Here is a 17,390-nt window from a genome sequence, read left to right as displayed (position 1 = left end):
ACGCCTGATTGATGCTATCAGTGTTTGTTGAGGAAAAAGGACATTGGTTAGTTTGTTTTTCTGAAGCTAAGTGGTCAAAGCTGTAACAACAACTGGCTCTGATATTTTTTAACTTTACAGAAGTTGTTTACATGTTAAAAGTATTTAAATGGGCCAGAGCTAGCTATCTCTGTGGTTTAATTTGGCAACCCAGTATGTAACAGTCATATTTAGAGTCAGGGAAAGTTACTTTTAAAAGTAATGCATTATAATTATTGCGTTACTCCGTAAAAAGTAACTAATTGCATTACTTAGTTACTTGTTACTATAACAATGCTCATTAGCTGTTATAAATTCACTGTAGACCATGGCTTCTTGTGGCTTATTGCTTTAATAGGAACCACCTACTTTAGCAACCACAAAGGACAATCTAGCTTAAAACTGCTATTAACGTGTTTATGCTAAACACTGTTAAAACTGCATATCAACATGATAAATACAAGGTATCAGATCTCTGTGTGGAGCACTGGTTGTTGTCAGGCAGAAATCTCACTGGTTTGTTACAATTAATGGAAAAATGAATGTCTGGAAATGCAAACTGATATGTCCTACTGACACACTACTACAAAAGATAGAAATAACTGACTTTAAACCATTTTTAGCTGGTGAAATACTAGTGTTCAAATAATTTTGGCCACCACTGTATATTTTTAATTAACGTTTATTTTTATCAGTAAAGTAATACCTGTAATGTTTCCAGATGTGGTGATTAAAAGAAAAGCAAGCACATTTCGAAAGATCATAATTAAGACCACATTAACACACACGCATTTTCCTCTCAATGCATTTCCCTCTCAATGCATGTCATCTTCAGATCTATTTCCAATAAAATCCCAAAAAATTTCTTCACCAAATTAAAAACCCCTGGTTCTGTCCCCGGTATGTACAGACCTACACTGTAAGTGTTTGTGCCCAACCCTCAAGCTTCACCATGAAGTATGACACTGACACAAGCGTATAAATAGGTACATTATTACAGGCAGGTAACATGACACTGGTATGGGCGCTCGTGCTTTGTGTGGTGGATGATGGGACAATAGCCGCTCATATGACGATGAGCCCCTTTGGCTATTCATAGCTATTGTCCACAGCTACGTCTAGCTGTTGTTAGCTGGAGTGTGTCTGTGTGTGTGCAAGCGTTTTCAGGAAAAAACAAACCGAAGAAAGCTCAAGATGTGGAAACGAGAAAAAATGTGGATGATTAAGCGTAAGTGACATATTTTGGATGCATGAAATGCCATTGCATGTGGAGATGGACTGAACATTGCAACCTGTTGGTCCTTTAACCACTCATGTTAAATTAAAATAAAATAAAAATCACTAACTCAAAATGTAAATAGTAGAGGTATTTGAGACTTCACGTCTCATGTCTGATTTCTGTTTCAGCACCTACTGAGCACCCAAAGGAGTCAAAATACAGGCCTATGCTGGAGGTATTCCCCTTCACAAGTACACCAAACCCATTTACACCCAGCTAGTGGAAAGTCCCGTACTCTTCTCTGTTTGCGGACGAAAAAAAAAAAAGAGTGCTGCCAGGCAGCTGCATTGTTCAGTGATCTCGAATGGATCGTCACAGCCACGTCCTCTCGCTATACAACCTTGACCATTCATGGCCAGTTTGAGACGCAGCTTGGTTAAAAACAGGAAGGAACATTTCTAATGCACAATGAACACGGTTCACATCATGATTCTAATATTGAATTCAATACTGAAACTGTTATTGTTATTGAAATTGATTAAGTTGAAGTCTTGACTAATATTTGACATCAAACTGATATCAAGGTGCACGCTGTTGTTGGTTGTCTTTTGCCTAGAGTTTACTCCCCCGTGACCCAATGAGCAGGTTTAATCTGAAGAGAGGCTCCCCTAAAGACGAGTTCCCAAACCTGGACCAAAACTACACCCTGATGGGCCGGATCCTCAGCCTGCACATGTATACACGACAGTTCAACCGGGCAACTGAAAGCGGGGTCATTTTTGATGATATCATACGCCCCGGACTTGAGGATCCGGGTACGTTATTGTGTGTGTGTGTGTGTGTGTGTGTGCGCGTGTGTTTGGCAGTATGAAGTACCGGAATTTCATTCTCACGCATCTTACACAAACCATTAATTTATAGAATGAGTCATAATCTCCAGTGAACAGTTACAGTTACACGGCCGCAGACTGCAGTAGAATGAAACTATCACTTCTCTGAATGAATGTACACCCAGTGCCCTTGAAGAGGGGAATATATCTAATACATCTGAAGACATTAATGTTAAGTCATCTTCGTCATGGGAACCCTTGTGGAAAACAAGTAGGCCTACACATTAGCATACTTTAAAAATGAGCAGTTCTTATGTGAATAATAACCTTATTGAAGAATGTACTTATATATTAACTGAATGTCTTTTCTTACATTTTAATTGCAATTACATTTTTTTGAATGAATTTTGTCCTAAAGCTTAATTAATTAAAATGTACTTTAAAGTAAGTTTTAGTTTGACATTATTGTAAAGTGCATGTTTTAAAAGTGCATTAAGATTCAGTCAAGAAAGCATCTCTCTTTAAGCAATCTTAAGTGGCCTTTTATTTAATTAATATTAAATGCAAGTATCATTTTTCAAAGTATATTTAAAAAATGTAGGTGCCCATTCAATACAAAAAAAAGTGTACGTACTTCTTCCAGGGGTCATTTCAAGTTTTACTTTCCCTCTGGGGCATTTCGTAACAAAATTGAGTAATCCACACACACACACACACACACACACACACACACACACACACACACACACACACAGACGTTGGGTTTCCATGATTTATGGGTTTATTTATATTAATTTGTTATATAGTGTTTATTTATTTATAAGGAGTAACGGTCTTTTTTCTGTCACCCTTCTACACCAACACTTAACCTAAACCTACCCCTCACAGAAAACTATCTAGATTTTCAAAAAACTTTATTTTGTAAGATTCATTAACTTGTTTCCTCATGGGAACCAAATAATGTCCACAAGGACAAAGATTCTGGATATTGGCATTTTTGTGGGGACATTTTGGCGAATGAGCATTTTTTTTAAAACAGGTTCATTTTCAAACTCCCCTAGAGTTAAACAGTTGAGTTGTAACTTTTTCGAATCCATTCAGCCGATCTCCGGGTCTGGCAGTAGCACTTTTAGCTTAGCTTAGCATAGATCATTGAATCTGATTAGACCGTTAGCATCTCGCCCGAAAATTACCTAAGAGGTTCTATTTTTTCCTATTTAAAACTCAACTCTTCTGTGGTTAAATTGTGTAATAAGACCAATGGAAAATGAAAAGTTGCAGTTTTCTAGGCCAATATGACTTATTTTTGATGATTATTACGACGGAATGAAAGTATAGTTCCTAGCCATATCAGGTTTGAAAATCACAACTTTTCATTTTCCCTTGGTCTTAGTACACATTGTAACTACAGAAGAATCAAGTTTTAAATAGGAAAAAACATCAAAACTTAATTTTTGAGTGAGATGCTAATGGTCTAATCAGATTCAATTATCTATGCTAAGCTAAGCTAAAAGTGCTACTGCCAGACCCGGAGATCGGCTGAATGGATTCAAAAATGGTAAAACTCAACTGTTTAACTTTTTATTTTTCAAATGGAGTGTTCCTTTAAGTTATGCAATTTTTTAGCATACTAAATTTGTGTAAGAAAAGGTTGTGAATTAACTTTTTGATGTCTGAGTGAACTTTTAGTCCACAGCCACACCTTTCCCTCTGACAAAGAAATCCAATATGGACCACAAATAAATATGAATAATTTTTGTGTTCGTAAGCTCTAGTCTGACTTTGTCTGACAGGTCAGCCCACAGGACCGAAAGCAGTGGGCTGTTTGGCAGGAGATGCTCAGTCATATATCCTGTTCTGTGACTTCTTTGACCGTATTATCGAGTCTTACCATGGCTACAAGGTCACCACTGACATTGTTCAAGAGAGTGACTTCAATTATGACAACCTGAAGGTAAGAAAAAAACCTAATGATAACACCTCATCTCAAAACTGAGATTAAATGGAGACCAAATGGACGTGTTAGACTCAATTTCACATCTCAAGGTTTTCAGAAGATTTTAACTACACCAAACTGACAGTGACAGTAGTAAACCTCTTAGAAAATTTCATTTAGTCTCTAATTTTCCTCTCAGTGGGAAGTTTGTGATTGAAATACATAGTGACAAGATCCTTAGAATAGAGAACAATCTGTGGTAGCATGGTATAGATGTGTGTTTATGTGTGTAGGGTGGTGATGACTTTGATCAAGAATATGCTTTGAGCTGTGAGGTGACTGCAGGCCGCAGCATTGAGGACTACTGCTTCCCCACACACTGCAGCAGAGGAGAGCGCAGACAGCTCTTCACACTGGCCAAAACAGGTACTGCAGATGATTATGGGTCTAAGTAGATGGATATATTTTATGCTGCTGATATAACTTGTTTTATAGTTTTAGAGCAGCTGGGTGAGGATCTGCCTGGAAAGCTTTACTCTATAGCTGAACTCAGCCATGAGAGTGAAGATCGCAAGGTTATGATGGACTCTCCACCATTGTCTTTGATAAAGATCGGTGTGGCTCGTGACTGGCCCGATGCAAGGGCACTGTGGTTGGTTAGAGTTCATAATTTAAGGTTGTATATGCTTGCATCAGATCCATTAATAGTATGTTTTTCTCCTTGCAATTAGGTTAAGTGAGGATGGGACCCTGGCTATTTGGGTGAACATGGAAGACCACCTGAAACTGGTGTCTTACAGAAGTGATGCCTGCTTACAAGAGGCATTTAAAACAGTCTGCATCAGTGTGATGAAGGTTAATTTTGATTGACCACCTCATATAATATCATATTTATATGTTTTCAGCGAGAAGAAAAAAGGTCTTAATATTGAACCCTGAGGCATGCCAATAAATATATATACCATATATGGTTTATTCTGCACATGCTAACAGTCTAAAACATGTTTTTATAGTTGGAGACCCTATATAAGAAACTGAGACATGCATTTATCTGGAAACCTCACTTGGGCTGGGTGGTCAGCTCACCTGCAGAGGTCGGCACAGGCCTGAAGGCAAGCGTCACAGTGAAACTGATGCATCTCGCCGAGAACAAACGCATGGACGACATCCTGGACAGACTACGACTTCAGATGGAAGTAACTGGTATGACAAAACTCATTAGTGTATCTGTAGTGTAAAATCAAGCAGGACATTAGCCACAGTTTAACTTAAAAATGTAATTAGGCTGCATCCAAATGTACATATATTTTTCACCTTCTAATATATAAATTAGAAAGTATTCAAAAACTAGTAGGTAAAAATGACTTGTGATGCAACTGATGCTGTAGGTCACATTACAGTGAGAACATGATGATGTATTGCAACTCAATGTTGCATTGTGTGTATTTAATGTGTAGATTGTCCTGGCATCTACAAAATCAGCAACCTGCAGACCATTGGTTTTAATGAAGTGGAGCTGACCCAGCTAGTAGTGGATGGGGTCAAACTTCTCATCCGAATGGAGAAAAGACTGGAGAACAATGGTGGTATAGATGACCTGGTACCTGCTCAGAAGTGAAGCGACCATCAGGAGGCTTTATGTTTTAGTGACAACCGAAAAACCATCGCTCTAGAAAAAATTACTCTGTTCTGATCAACACTATGATGAAAAAGGGACTTTGCAACAAGTTTTTCTTGATGTTTGTAAAATATTGTTGATCCTAGCTGTTTGGTGAATCTCATGTAGAAATATCTAGATTATATTTCACCCTATTCTACATAAAGACAATGAAGCCTATTTTAGGCCCATTACAATCTTCTCACAAAGCCATTATAGACACATTTCCATGAAAATGACACAACACATAATTGTAATGGTTTTAAAATAGGCTCAATTTTCTTTAATATGTAGTTTATTATTTTTCTGGGTCTGAAATATGTCCTAGGTGATTCACTGAACTGAAAACTACATTTAGGATTTTTGCTGCATTTGAGTAAGATTAATTCCAGTTTTCAGCTGGTTATCAAAACCAACCATAATACATGTAATTATTGCAACGAGGTATGCGATAAATTTATAAAAAAAGGACACAAGACATTTTAGCTCAAAGACTCATTTCAAGTAAGCTTTAATGTGCTCCAGTGGGACTGTACCACAGCGTCCCAAGGGATTTTTCCGCAAAAAATGTACAGTACTATGTCCAGAGAATAAATGGGAAGAGGGTGTGGAAGGATGAAATGTGTTCAAGAGTTTAATTGCATTTTTTTGGAGATCCTCAGCCTTCCACTTGCTTCCCGTCCAAACGGTTTCATCCATACAGCCTTTAATAAAATAAAATAAAAAAAGTACCGTCACAAAATGGAACATCACAGTGGACATTCGAACATTCACTGCCTCTCTGAGCTTTAATCACAGCTTTACCCTTTAATATTTTTAGTCACTAATCCTTTCTCTCAAACTACGCTCATCTTCCCTTAAAAGTGTGCAGTCACAACCTCGTAAGTCAGCATAACAGTAATACAACATAGACAGCATTGCACATTTAACCTTCGATACTTCAGTACAAAATAACTAGCAGAACGTACCAGAACGAGCGATCGTAACCCATCTTCATCATCAGTTATTACAAAACAAATAACAGTTTACCAAAAACCAAATATGTCATGCATTCTCTGGATGAATTTCTACAGTTAATAAAACAGGAAGGCATAAATGGCGTAATAAATAAAAGTCGTGGAGTTACAGTAGAAGCTTTTCTTGTTTCTGGATTTCAAAGGGAAACTCCAAACACACTGCAGGATTTCTGCACTACAGCTCCATGATGTTAGCATGTTCTGTAAGGAATGATAACGGCGACGTTCGTTCACTAATTTCTGGGATTGCATCTACAAAACACTTACTCGTTAATTCTGATCTTAGGATCACATCTGATTCTCACTCGGAATTAAAAGGGGAATTCATCCGAAATGAAACTTCTGTCAGTATTGTGTCCTGCCATGTAATAAAAAAATGTATATTTTGAGTGATGAACGACTTAGATTTTGAATTGTTACACCGAGTGTAACGTATGGCTATTCCACCGAAGTTGCATTGTGTGGATTATTATTATGATGGTGTTTTATAATTTTTGGTGCTTTTTTAGTCAGACAAAGCTTGCATAATTCTTCAAAATGTTCTACTTTCATGAAAACAAATCCACATACAGGCTTGTGACCACATTAAAATGACAGAACGTCCATTGTTGGATCAACTGTCCCTTTAAAAACAAATGTTGATAAGTTATAAAACAACTGTTAAAACTGAGTGGTCTCAAAAAAACAAAAGAAGAAAGCAACTAAACCGGTATGACACATTGAACAGAATTATTCTGTACAGAGCTCAATAGTGACTATACAACCCCTCCACATAAGTAGGCTGAAAGTCTTGTATTATACAACTCAATACAACAAAAACATTCTGTATCTTAACTGTACATGTGGAAAAAGTTGGTTTAAGTCTGTTACGATAATTCGCTCGACAGATCTCTGTCCAGCCGACCCTGAACGGGTTTCGATATTATTGCAAGAGGGTTGTTTTAACCAGACGTATATGCGAGAGGTCGTGAAGATCAGGCTAGGGCGTTTTTTCTCTTTGCATCTCTTTGCATTCATATGTTTTCTCCACTACACATTACAGCAGTAGCTTACAGAAGCAGTAACTCAAAATGTTCCCGGCGAGATTCCTTTTATTTTTAGTGTTCCCTATAGATGTGTATTTCTTCGAACCCTTTGCTTACAGCTTGAGCTCATTGGCAATTTTGAAAGCGATGTTCTTGAAGGCGATGGACGTCCCGGATATGCGTTTGAAGCGCACGCCGTTGAGCGAGAGGCGGGGCAGTTTGCACACCTCCATCTCCCACTGGACGAGACTGTCCTGTCGCGCGTCCCCGTGCACGCAGAAGAGCAAGAAGCGCTCGCGCTGCTCGTAGTCGCAGTTGTTGGCGTCCAGCACCTTGCGGATCTCTCTCATCATGTCCCCCGGCTCCATGGACGAGGTGGTCTTCATGCTCCAGGTGAAGCGCAGCGATCTGGGCTTCGAGTCACGGCCTTCCTCCTTGGGTTCTCCAGATCCGCTCCTGACGACCAACACAGAAGCGTTCAGAGTCTGTCAGACTGACTCTCATCACAGATCAGAAACATGGCCGTAAATGGGCCTTAATGGAGCAATATTCCAAAACCAATAAGGTGTGTGGAAAACAAAAACTCACACATATATTTTGTATATATAGTAAAATTGGTTGCTGGGATGATGCTGTTTTTGCATATTTAAGTTAATGTATTTCAGTATGAATGCATCCTATTTTAAATGGACTGCGATATGGAGAAGGTTGTTAAGAGGGTTGACATCGGTGTTAGAAAGACAAGAAAAAACTTGCAAAATACACCAAACGATTAGAAAACCAATGTATAGTTATCTGAACCATTTAAATCAACCCAGACTCTTGTCGAATGACCTGAAGGGGCAACAACGAATAACCCATATAAGACAGAGGATGTATAAAAGCCTCACCTCAGACTGTACGCCCGACCGCGGGCCTCTCCTTCACTCGGTACCCTTGGGAAATACCAGAGGTCATATTGAGAAAACCATAGATTAACACAAGCCTGCATTTCTAATAATAACAGACAACAGTTTCTAGACGATCGTAAACTGATTATAGTTTAGTCCTGTTCACAACAAGAATGAGAAATATAATGATAACTGCATAAGTGTTCACACCAACAAATAACACAACGCTGTTTATTATAAGTCCGTTTGAGTGCCTTTAAGTCTGGTGGACTTTGATGGGATTTTAAAGTTTTCATACAATTTTTCCCAAACCAGTTCAGCACACACGCCACCCAGAGTCAATTTTAATGGCCAACTCAATAGCTAAGTCCCAATTCAGAGGGTGCAGAGGGTAATATCTCTTTAAAAAAACAGTCCAGTATAATCATGTCTGCCGCTCATCGACTGAAGCTGTCACAGTTGCTAGTAAACAAAATCAATCCTAGATCGTCCCATATATTAATAGTCGGGCCGACCTTCACAGCCTTAAAGAATGCTTTAGCCTTTGAGTTCAGATCACGGCAAACAGTAATGCTATCAGGGAGTTTTACCAGCACTACACCGAGCTTTAGCTTAAAGGTAGAGTAGGGGATTTGGTTCAAAAACATGTTTTGGTATGTTGGTTGAAAATCTCTTCATATCCGAATAGCAATCAATATGTTAAGTGGTCTAAATGTATTTATATCATCTCTGGAAAGCAAAGGAGCATAAAACGTTCCCTCGGTTGAGGGCTAATATAGGCTGTGTGTTATCTGACAGCGTTGCATTCAATCCAGCCTCAATCAGCCTCTCATCGTGTCATTGGTTAGTCTCTGATCTGCCTGTGCAGGGGTTTTGGAGGCGTGGCTTTGGAGAGTGATTTTGCAGGGAGGGTGGGATCTTAGGCTTTCAATGCTTACCTCTCTGAAATCACCTACCCTAGATGTAAGGTTAGGGGGTAGTATTTGTTTCAGTGTTTTGTTGGCAATCTACACAGTGAATAACATTGCCAACAAACTTCTAAATCAGCCGGAGGCGTGGTTTGCGGGAATTTTTTTTTAACAAAAGTCTATTTGAAAATAATTCCAATGACGTTGTTTCTCGTTGGTTACCATTTTAGATACAGTGTAGACATCACTATTATCTTACAATGATTATTAAAACTTTATGATTATGGTTAATGTTGGGGTTAGTATTTGTTTCGACAATCAATAATGCGATGACCAACCAGAACCTTTAGAATCAGCTGGAGGCGGGGTTTGCGCTTAACTGGCTTGTGTAAACGATAAATGATTTCAACAATATTGTAAGACATCATTATTCTGACAATTATTAATTATTATAAATAGCTTTATAGTTATTGTCCTTGATGTGAACGGAGCAATGCATACTGCTGTTGATGGATTCATCATATTGCATTTTATTTTTATTTTATATAAAAGCAAGAATCATTTGCTATGATACAGTGATTTTACAATAGTTCAGGGGTCTGCTTCACGTGCACCTGTGAACATCTCTAATTTATATTCTGCATACGCAAGTCAGATAGGAAATATGTCAAACTATCGTCCCCTACCTCACCGCTCTGAAAAACACAAACAAACAAACAAACAAACAAACAATCACAGCACGTTCAAAACCAGAGCCTGGACCCAAGACCTGCGGGTCGGATCTGAAGAGCACACGAACGAAAGTGCAAGTGACCTTACATATTTGATAATATTATCTATATAAATACACTATGGATTTATTAAAAACTTAAACTATTAGTTCACCCCAAAATATACATTAACTGACATTTACTCACACTCAGTCCATCCAAGAGGTAGAGGAGTTTGTTTCTTCATCAAGTTTGGAGAAATGTAGCATGTAAAATGTAGTTTTTAACAGCTGTTTGGACTCTCATTCTGACGGCACCCATTCACTGCAGAGCATCCATTGGTGAGACACTGATGCAATGCTACGTTTCTACAAATCTGATGAAGAAACAAACTCCTCTACATCTTGAGTTTATTGGCTGAGTTACACCTGAGAGTAAGTACATTTTCAGCAAATTTTCCATTTTTATGAACTATTCCTTTAAATGTGTAATTCCTGCATTAGTGGCACCAAATAAACCTGCTCACAGACAGAAGAGGTTTGATGTTTACTTCAGACGCATCCAGCTGCCTGACCAGCTCACTTTACACAGTGTCCTTCACTGTCTGCAGCTCACTCAGGAGTCAGTGCAGGTCAGCACTCTCTTACACACACACACACACACACACACACGCATGCACGCACACACACACACACATGCACACGCACGCGCACACACACACACACATCAGAAGATTTGAATTCTAAAAAACAGTATAAAAACAACGCTTTAAATGCATCATTTGTAAACTGATACACAACAAAAAGACATAGATTTGGGGGCAGTAAGATTTTTTTCTTGCGCATCAAAGCAGCATTTATTTGATCAAAAATACAGTAAAAACTGTAATATTGTGAAATATTGCTAAAACTGTAAATTTTCTTATTTGTTGCTCAATAAACATCTGATTATTATCAATGTTAAAAATATTTTGTTTTGTTAGCTTTTTGCGATTTTTGCTGAAACTGTGACACGCTAAGTTTTAAGCAAGATTTTTTTTTTTTAAAAAAGGAAAAAATATTTTTGTTTATCCAGCAAAAACACATCAAACTGCTCAAAACTGACATTAAAGTCATTCAAAATATAAAAATACGATTCTTTTTTAAATAAATTATTATCTTTTGAATCTTTTTATTCATCCACGGATTCTAAAAAGTAAAACGCATCACAGCTTCCACAAAAAGCAGCAAAACAGTTTTCAACATTGATGACAATAAGAACCATTAATTAATCATCTGGACACCAGGAATACTTGATTTTAATTAAACCCAAATCAAAAAATGTGTTTTAAAATATATAACAAAATATTATATAGAGTATAAATAGTTAGATAACGATCATATCGAATTACAATAAGAAGATTTCACAGTATTCCTATTTTTACTGTATTTTTGATCAAAGAGAAGCAGTCTTTGTGTGCACGGGAGACTTGTTTTTAGCAAGGATCTGGACACTGACCTCCGCACAAACTTGGAGGTGAGCTTGCTGATGAATCCGGACGAGGTTCCCCTGCGCGCCTGGGCGAGGGCGCCCGTGTCGTGGGACAGCGAGGGCGACGCCGGAGGGCCGTTGTATGTGGCGCTGCGGCGGTCTCTGAGCTGCGCCCCGTGGAAGGTGCTGCGGCTGGAGGTGCCCCGAGGAAAGCGAGTCCGATCCGGAGTCATGCTGCTGATGCTGTGAGCAGACGGAGACGTGGACGGAGCCCTACAGACAGAGCTGATGACAGATAAACTCCCATTTAATACATACATCTTTGAATGATCCTACAATACGCAGCACATCTCTCACCCCTTGAATTCAGCGTTGTCCTCGATGGGCGGCAGCGGAGACTTGGTGGGGTGGCCTGAGGCCGACATGGACTTCACATGACGCGGACGAGTGGACGCCAGCGCGGACGACGCTCCTGGAGACATGGATGTACATGCACTCGCCAAGGCTGACATCTCCGTCAGACTGAGACCACGAGAAAGAGACACAGGTGATCAGAAAAACTCTTCACATGACCCAGGATCTCATGTCTTATTGGTCAGTGTTTTTTTGTGAGGCTAATCTTAAAAAGTGGGTGTGCTCACCTGCTGTCTTTGCCGTTGGGAACGGCTGAGTAGCGCTCTGTACTGGATCTCTCACAAACGTACGTATTTCTCCTGGTCATTGTTCCTGCAGCACTATTCTGTTCACACAAACACACTGTTAGTCTACTGTGAGTCATATGTGCTTGTGTCCTGCATCTGTGGCATGTGACCTCTCACCCCTGAAGCTGTGGAGGACTTCCTGCGTTCCTGGGCCACCAGAGGAGAGACGGCCATGTCTCCTTTAGAGCTGGAGGAGGGCAGCTTGGCCTCCTCCTTCTTCTCTCCCTCCACGCTGTTGGCCTGAGAGCGTTTGGTGTAGGAGACGGCCGGAGGTATGGACGGAGCGACTGCACACAACCAGAACAACATCCATCCAACACTTTCAAATCAAAACATGTCATCTCCGGGGCAAATACAGTGGATTTAAAACAAACAGCTCACCCCAAAAAATGGGAATTCTGTCATTAACTCATCCCCATGTCAGCTCGTGATCAAACCGGTAGGATTTTCTGTGGAAGAGTCGAAAGTTATTTTGAAGAATGCTGGTTACCGAACAGGTTTCCCAATGCCATTGACTTCCATTGTATGGACATAAAAACACTATGCAAGCCAATGGGATTTGAAACTGGTTACAGACATTCTTCAAAATATCTTCTTTTTACATTCCACAGAACTCATACAGGTTTGGAACAACATGAGAATTTTCATTTTTGGGTGACCTTTACATTGAAACGGACTTGGAAACCCCAGTAAGTTTTACCTCAGACCTAAAAATCCTAAATAAAAATTAATAAAATATTTTTCATTTAAATTAGTGCTGGGTAACGGTTAAATTGCAATTAATTGCATTCAAAATTAATGTTTTTGGGTACATAATATATATGTGTGTGTACTGCTTATAATGAACTGAAATGTTGTGTGTGTGGTACCGTGGTCGCTGTATCGGCGCTGTTTCTGCGTGGCCGAGATACTGCGCTGGACTTTGGAGTGTGCGGGTGACTGCGTAGAGCTGTTGTTCAGGTCACTGCTGGGTCGTGACCTTTGACACAGGTTTGTGCTGGACAGCGAATCACTTCCTTCAAACTAAAACAGCATCAAGGTTATTATAGCTAACTAAAACGTTTCATTTCAGCTAGCTATACAAGCGCAAAATTTCAACTTTTTATGTATTTTAACTTAATGTAATAGAATTAAATAAAATGAAACAACAAAACTACTAAAATTTAAATGAAACAAAACAGAAATACTAAATTAAAATCAAACTATAAAAAAATCTATAAAAGTAAAAAAACATTGATAAAAATTATAATGATCTCTAAAAGGTGGTAAGATAGCACTGCACAGAATACACTTGAGTGGATGTGAGCATTCAGTAATTATGACTGAAGTTTTGATTAATAATTTAATTAAGACGTATGACTCGCCTCTGGAGGTTTCCTGCCCAGCAGAAGATAGGTGGCCATGACCTCATCATACTTCTGCCCTAATAACGCCTCTGTGATCTCATCTTTAGGGAAACCCATAGTAATCATCAGCTCTGAAAAACACGAAAAGAGATGTGATGATACACAGGATTTCTTTCTCCTTGTACGTGATCCCTGCATAAGCTCGCATACTTTGTAGTAGACATAATATCTTTGACTATAACCATTATTAAATAAAATGCATTAGAAGAAAATAGAGAGAACGACAGAAGGGTCAGGAAGGTACAAACCTATCCGTTTGGTGTCGCTGAAGTCTGGCTCAGGTTCTGTGTAGGGCTTCAGTTCCTCTTCCTCGTGACCTACATTCATCCAGCGGTCCTTCATGATTTGCTGTGAGACATCATAAGACACTGAGTTACACCTTTGCATCTGAACGCATATTTATTTACTATACAACAGTATTGGGACACTACCACCAAGACATAAATGGCTATGTTGCTGTGAGCATGCAAGACAAGCTACTACACAAAGACATAACATAATATCCTCCATAGCAGATCTAGACAGGTGGTGCTGGGGAGGAGGAGGGTGAAAGCGCAAAGGCTGCAGATATAAGAGAGGTGAATATGCATGCTCCATTTAGTTTACACTGCGATAGCTAGAGGACTAGCATTGAATACCTATCGGCTTTCACTAGAGTGTCCTGACTGAAGTTTCTACTTCTCAAGACATGCCAGATTCATTGTTAACAAATGTGTGATTAAGATTTGATTTCACATGACTTCAACAGACTCGATTAAGTGTACAGGACTACTTTTATGAAACTTTTACAGTTGTCATGTTCACAGTATGCTTTCGTTGTATGGAAAAGAGCATTAGACATCTACAGTCCTTTTCCAAATCCATTGGCGTGTGTGAAGTGTTCATCAGCCTCACCTCTAGACTTCCACGTTTGCCTGGATTGAGCACCAGCAGCTTCTTCAGAAGGTTTTCACAGTCTGTGGACATGTAGAACGGTATACGATACTTTCCTCGCAAAACCCTCTCTCGCAGCTCCTGTGTGGACCAGCATTCAGAGTGAGGACCCAACACAGCACACACAGCCAGAACAATACGCTTTCAGGGAAACTTGCTGCTTTTTTAGTTAGGTAAACTACATTAAAACAGAAGCCTAAAATGGAGCAGTGGAACTGCTTGTTTTTTTTGCTTTGGCAGACATTACAGCAAGCAGTGCATGAATATTACCTCTTTACACCAATGGTAAAAATTCACACTGCAATGAAACCCCAAAATAGGGTGTTTTCACTTAGCAAAAAATGCATACATCAACAACCAACCAAACTAACCAATAAGAAAAAAACAACAACGCTTTTGAGCTCCAACTACAAGAACCATAAGTTGTTAGCAGTGAGCAAATTTGACGAAACAAATTTGTTGGCAAACAATAGGTCACAAAACAGAAATGACACATTTAAACAATAATGTTGTGAGGTTAGTTGTGCTATACTGGGAACATATTTTATATGTCTAAGGAAACATAAAAAAATCGGAAAAGTTTATTTGTATTATTATTTTAAGTTTCTACTTAAATTTAAGTTTTGTCTATGGCAGAAATGTACAGTTATGTTGTGTCCACACAGAAAGAGAAAAAAAAGAAGTAGATTACATACAAAGTCAATGCAAAGATGCAAACAGATGCAAATTCGTGACGGGAAAAATTTGAACTCAAGCTGATAATTCGCATAATGCATCGTCGCGCAAAGAGCTTTATTGGCTCGTCCAATTAGACACGTCAGGTTGTACCAGAAAATATATATTTTTAATTGTTTTAATGTTTTCGTTTGCATGAGTGATGCAAAAAAACATCCCGAAAGTAAACTAGAATAAGTAACGCGATGCAAATATTCACTTCACATTTGGTGTGCACACACCATGAGAATCACGTAGTTTGTTACAAATGACACGTAATCAACCAGAAGGTGAATACTATTAACTGCAATTATTGTGTTGCGATTAAACTATAATTTTATTATTACTATTTGTGGAAACAGTGTTTTTTTTCAGGTTTCCTTAATGAATAGAAAGTTCAAAAGAACAGCATTTATTTAACAATGTCATTTTGATCAAGTTAATGCATATTTGTTTAATTATTTTCTTTCCAATAACATTCTTACTAACCCCATACCTTAGAACGATAAGTATGTGTATGTATACAGTATATGCATGTAGAATAAAAAATCAGAATAGTGTGAATAGAACATAATACCATTAAAGACTTTTAACAGTGATTTGCCTCATTTTGCTTTGGTGTAAATAGGCATCTAGTGATTTTTTTTTTAAATAACAAGGAATGACCTTCAAATTCTGTCCGTCAAAGGGAAGTGAGCCGCTGACGAGTGTGTAGAGGATGACCCCCAGACTCCAGACGTCCACCTCTGGCCCGTCGTACTTCTTCCCCTGGAAGAGTTCGGGAGCTGCGTACGGAGGACTGCCACAGAACGTGTCCAGCTTACTCCCGATGGTGAACTCATTACTGAAGCCGAAGTCTGCTATCTTTATATTCATGTCTGCGTCTAGCAGCAAGTTTTCAGCCTTACAGAGAGAGACACGCACAAAGAAATGTAGCAAAGCGGTCTGCACAGTGCACGCTCATTAGAAATCAATGAAACAAATCACTTAACGGTGTGTGTGTGTGTCTCACCTTGAGATCCCTGTGGACTATTCTCTTCTGGTGGCAATATTGCACTGCAGACACAATCTGTAGTCACACACACACACAGTACATCACTGCACAAACCAGCTCTTTATTTATTTGTGAATACAAGCTGAGGAAGTCTGGAGATGTGTTGTGCTAGACAGACTCTGTAACATGTCTTTATGTCACTGCAGCTGAGAGCGAGACAGACTGGGGTCTTATATTCGGACTAAACACCTCCTCGACTGGGGGTTTCATTCGCAATTGGTGTGAAGGAAAATGGCCAATTAATTATTGCAGCGCTGCAGGGGGTTTAATTACACTCAAACTGATGTCTGTTCATTTAACGTTGACACACGGACAGCTGATCAGAGGGAAACGTGACAAACACTGTGGTGTAGTATCACCACTAGAGGGTGTGCATGTGATCTGCACCAAACCGTATTCAAATTAATCAACATTTATTAAAGGAATAGAGGAGGAAGTTTATTTACAGATCACGACATGACTATAAGAATTCGTCTTTCTTTACACATGTTTCATTAATGTCAAATACCAAATCAAACCAAACCAAACCAAAATGCAGTAAAAAAAAATACAAATTTCCTTCCAGTTGGAGGATTCATCTTTTCCAAAATGTTTAATGCAATAAATACACTTAAGCTAAGTGTAATTAATCTGAGTAACTATGTAAACCAACGCATTACACATTAATAAATGGTCATATTTACCCACATATATCGGTACTAAAACATTATAGAGCTATATATAATATACTATATATTATTTCATGAAAAACTGAATTTTATACTGTTAAGGTATGTACAATGTAAAAAATTTTAACATTACTAGTACTTTTTCCTAATTTACATCTAGTAGTATTTTGAGATTATCTAATTAATTATCTCTTCTAATCGTAGTATTTAGTAAGCTAAAACTCTTGTAAGTATT

General features: G+C 38.7%; 2 protein-coding genes across 4 annotated transcripts in view; one reads left to right on the top strand and one right to left on the bottom strand.

The window, feature by feature from the left end:
* The first annotated feature begins 116 nt into the window (after positions 1-116).
* LOC127987036 (creatine kinase B-type) lies at positions 117-6,285 on the top strand. The gene is made up of 9 exons (XM_052589312.1): positions 117-1,246; positions 1,426-1,472; positions 1,854-2,052; positions 3,861-4,021; positions 4,297-4,429; positions 4,499-4,655; positions 4,735-4,858; positions 5,017-5,206; positions 5,461-6,285. The coding sequence occupies exons 1-9, from the start codon at positions 1,213-1,215 to the stop codon at positions 5,619-5,621; spliced, it is 1,206 nt and encodes a 401-aa protein (XP_052445272.1). The 5' UTR covers positions 117-1,212; the 3' UTR covers positions 5,622-6,285.
* Positions 6,141-17,390, bottom strand: part of LOC127987032 (serine/threonine-protein kinase MARK1) — a 32,873-nt gene continuing 21,623 nt past the window's right edge. The window contains exons 7-18 of one of the 3 annotated variants that reach the window (XM_052589307.1): positions 16,446-16,502; positions 16,100-16,336; positions 14,681-14,800; positions 14,035-14,134; positions 13,745-13,857; positions 13,250-13,403; positions 12,498-12,667; positions 12,321-12,418; positions 12,037-12,201; positions 11,707-11,952; positions 8,592-8,636; positions 6,141-8,157 (exon numbers count right to left, since the gene is read on the bottom strand). In XM_052589307.1, coding sequence (XP_052445267.1) covers positions 7,815-8,157; positions 8,592-8,636; positions 11,707-11,952; positions 12,037-12,201; positions 12,321-12,418; positions 12,498-12,667; positions 13,250-13,403; positions 13,745-13,857; positions 14,035-14,134; positions 14,681-14,800; positions 16,100-16,336; positions 16,446-16,502 — 1,848 coding nt within the window. In that variant the 3' untranslated portion in view covers positions 6,141-7,814. Of the gene's footprint in view, positions 8,158-8,591; positions 8,637-11,706; positions 11,965-12,036; positions 12,202-12,320; positions 12,419-12,497; positions 12,668-13,249; positions 13,404-13,744; positions 13,858-14,034; positions 14,135-14,680; positions 14,801-16,099; positions 16,337-16,445; positions 16,503-17,390 lie in introns of all 3 variants that reach the window. The other 2 variants (XM_052589309.1, XM_052589308.1) reach the window with 2 other exon arrangements.

The sequence above is a fragment of the Carassius gibelio genome, chromosome B22 (genome assembly GCF_023724105.1).
Source record: "Carassius gibelio isolate Cgi1373 ecotype wild population from Czech Republic chromosome B22, carGib1.2-hapl.c, whole genome shotgun sequence".
NCBI classification, from domain to species: domain Eukaryota; kingdom Metazoa; phylum Chordata; class Actinopteri; order Cypriniformes; family Cyprinidae; genus Carassius; species Carassius gibelio.
Note: the sequence above shows the minus strand (reverse complement) of the source record. Positions and strands in the feature narration are given on the sequence as shown.

What these genes read in the sequence shown, in the direction of transcription:
- LOC127987036 (XM_052589312.1), top strand. Translation starts at nt 1,213, where the DNA reads ATGTGGAAACGAGAAAAAATGTGGATGATTAAGC. An exon ending in TCTGCATCAGTGTGATGAAG is followed by an intron (nt 4,859 to 5,016) that starts GTTAATTTTGAT and finishes ATGTTTTTATAG; the next exon opens with TTGGAGACCCTATATAAGAA. An exon ending in ACTTCAGATGGAAGTAACTG is followed by an intron (nt 5,207 to 5,460) that starts GTATGACAAAAC and finishes TTTAATGTGTAG; the next exon opens with ATTGTCCTGGCATCTACAAA.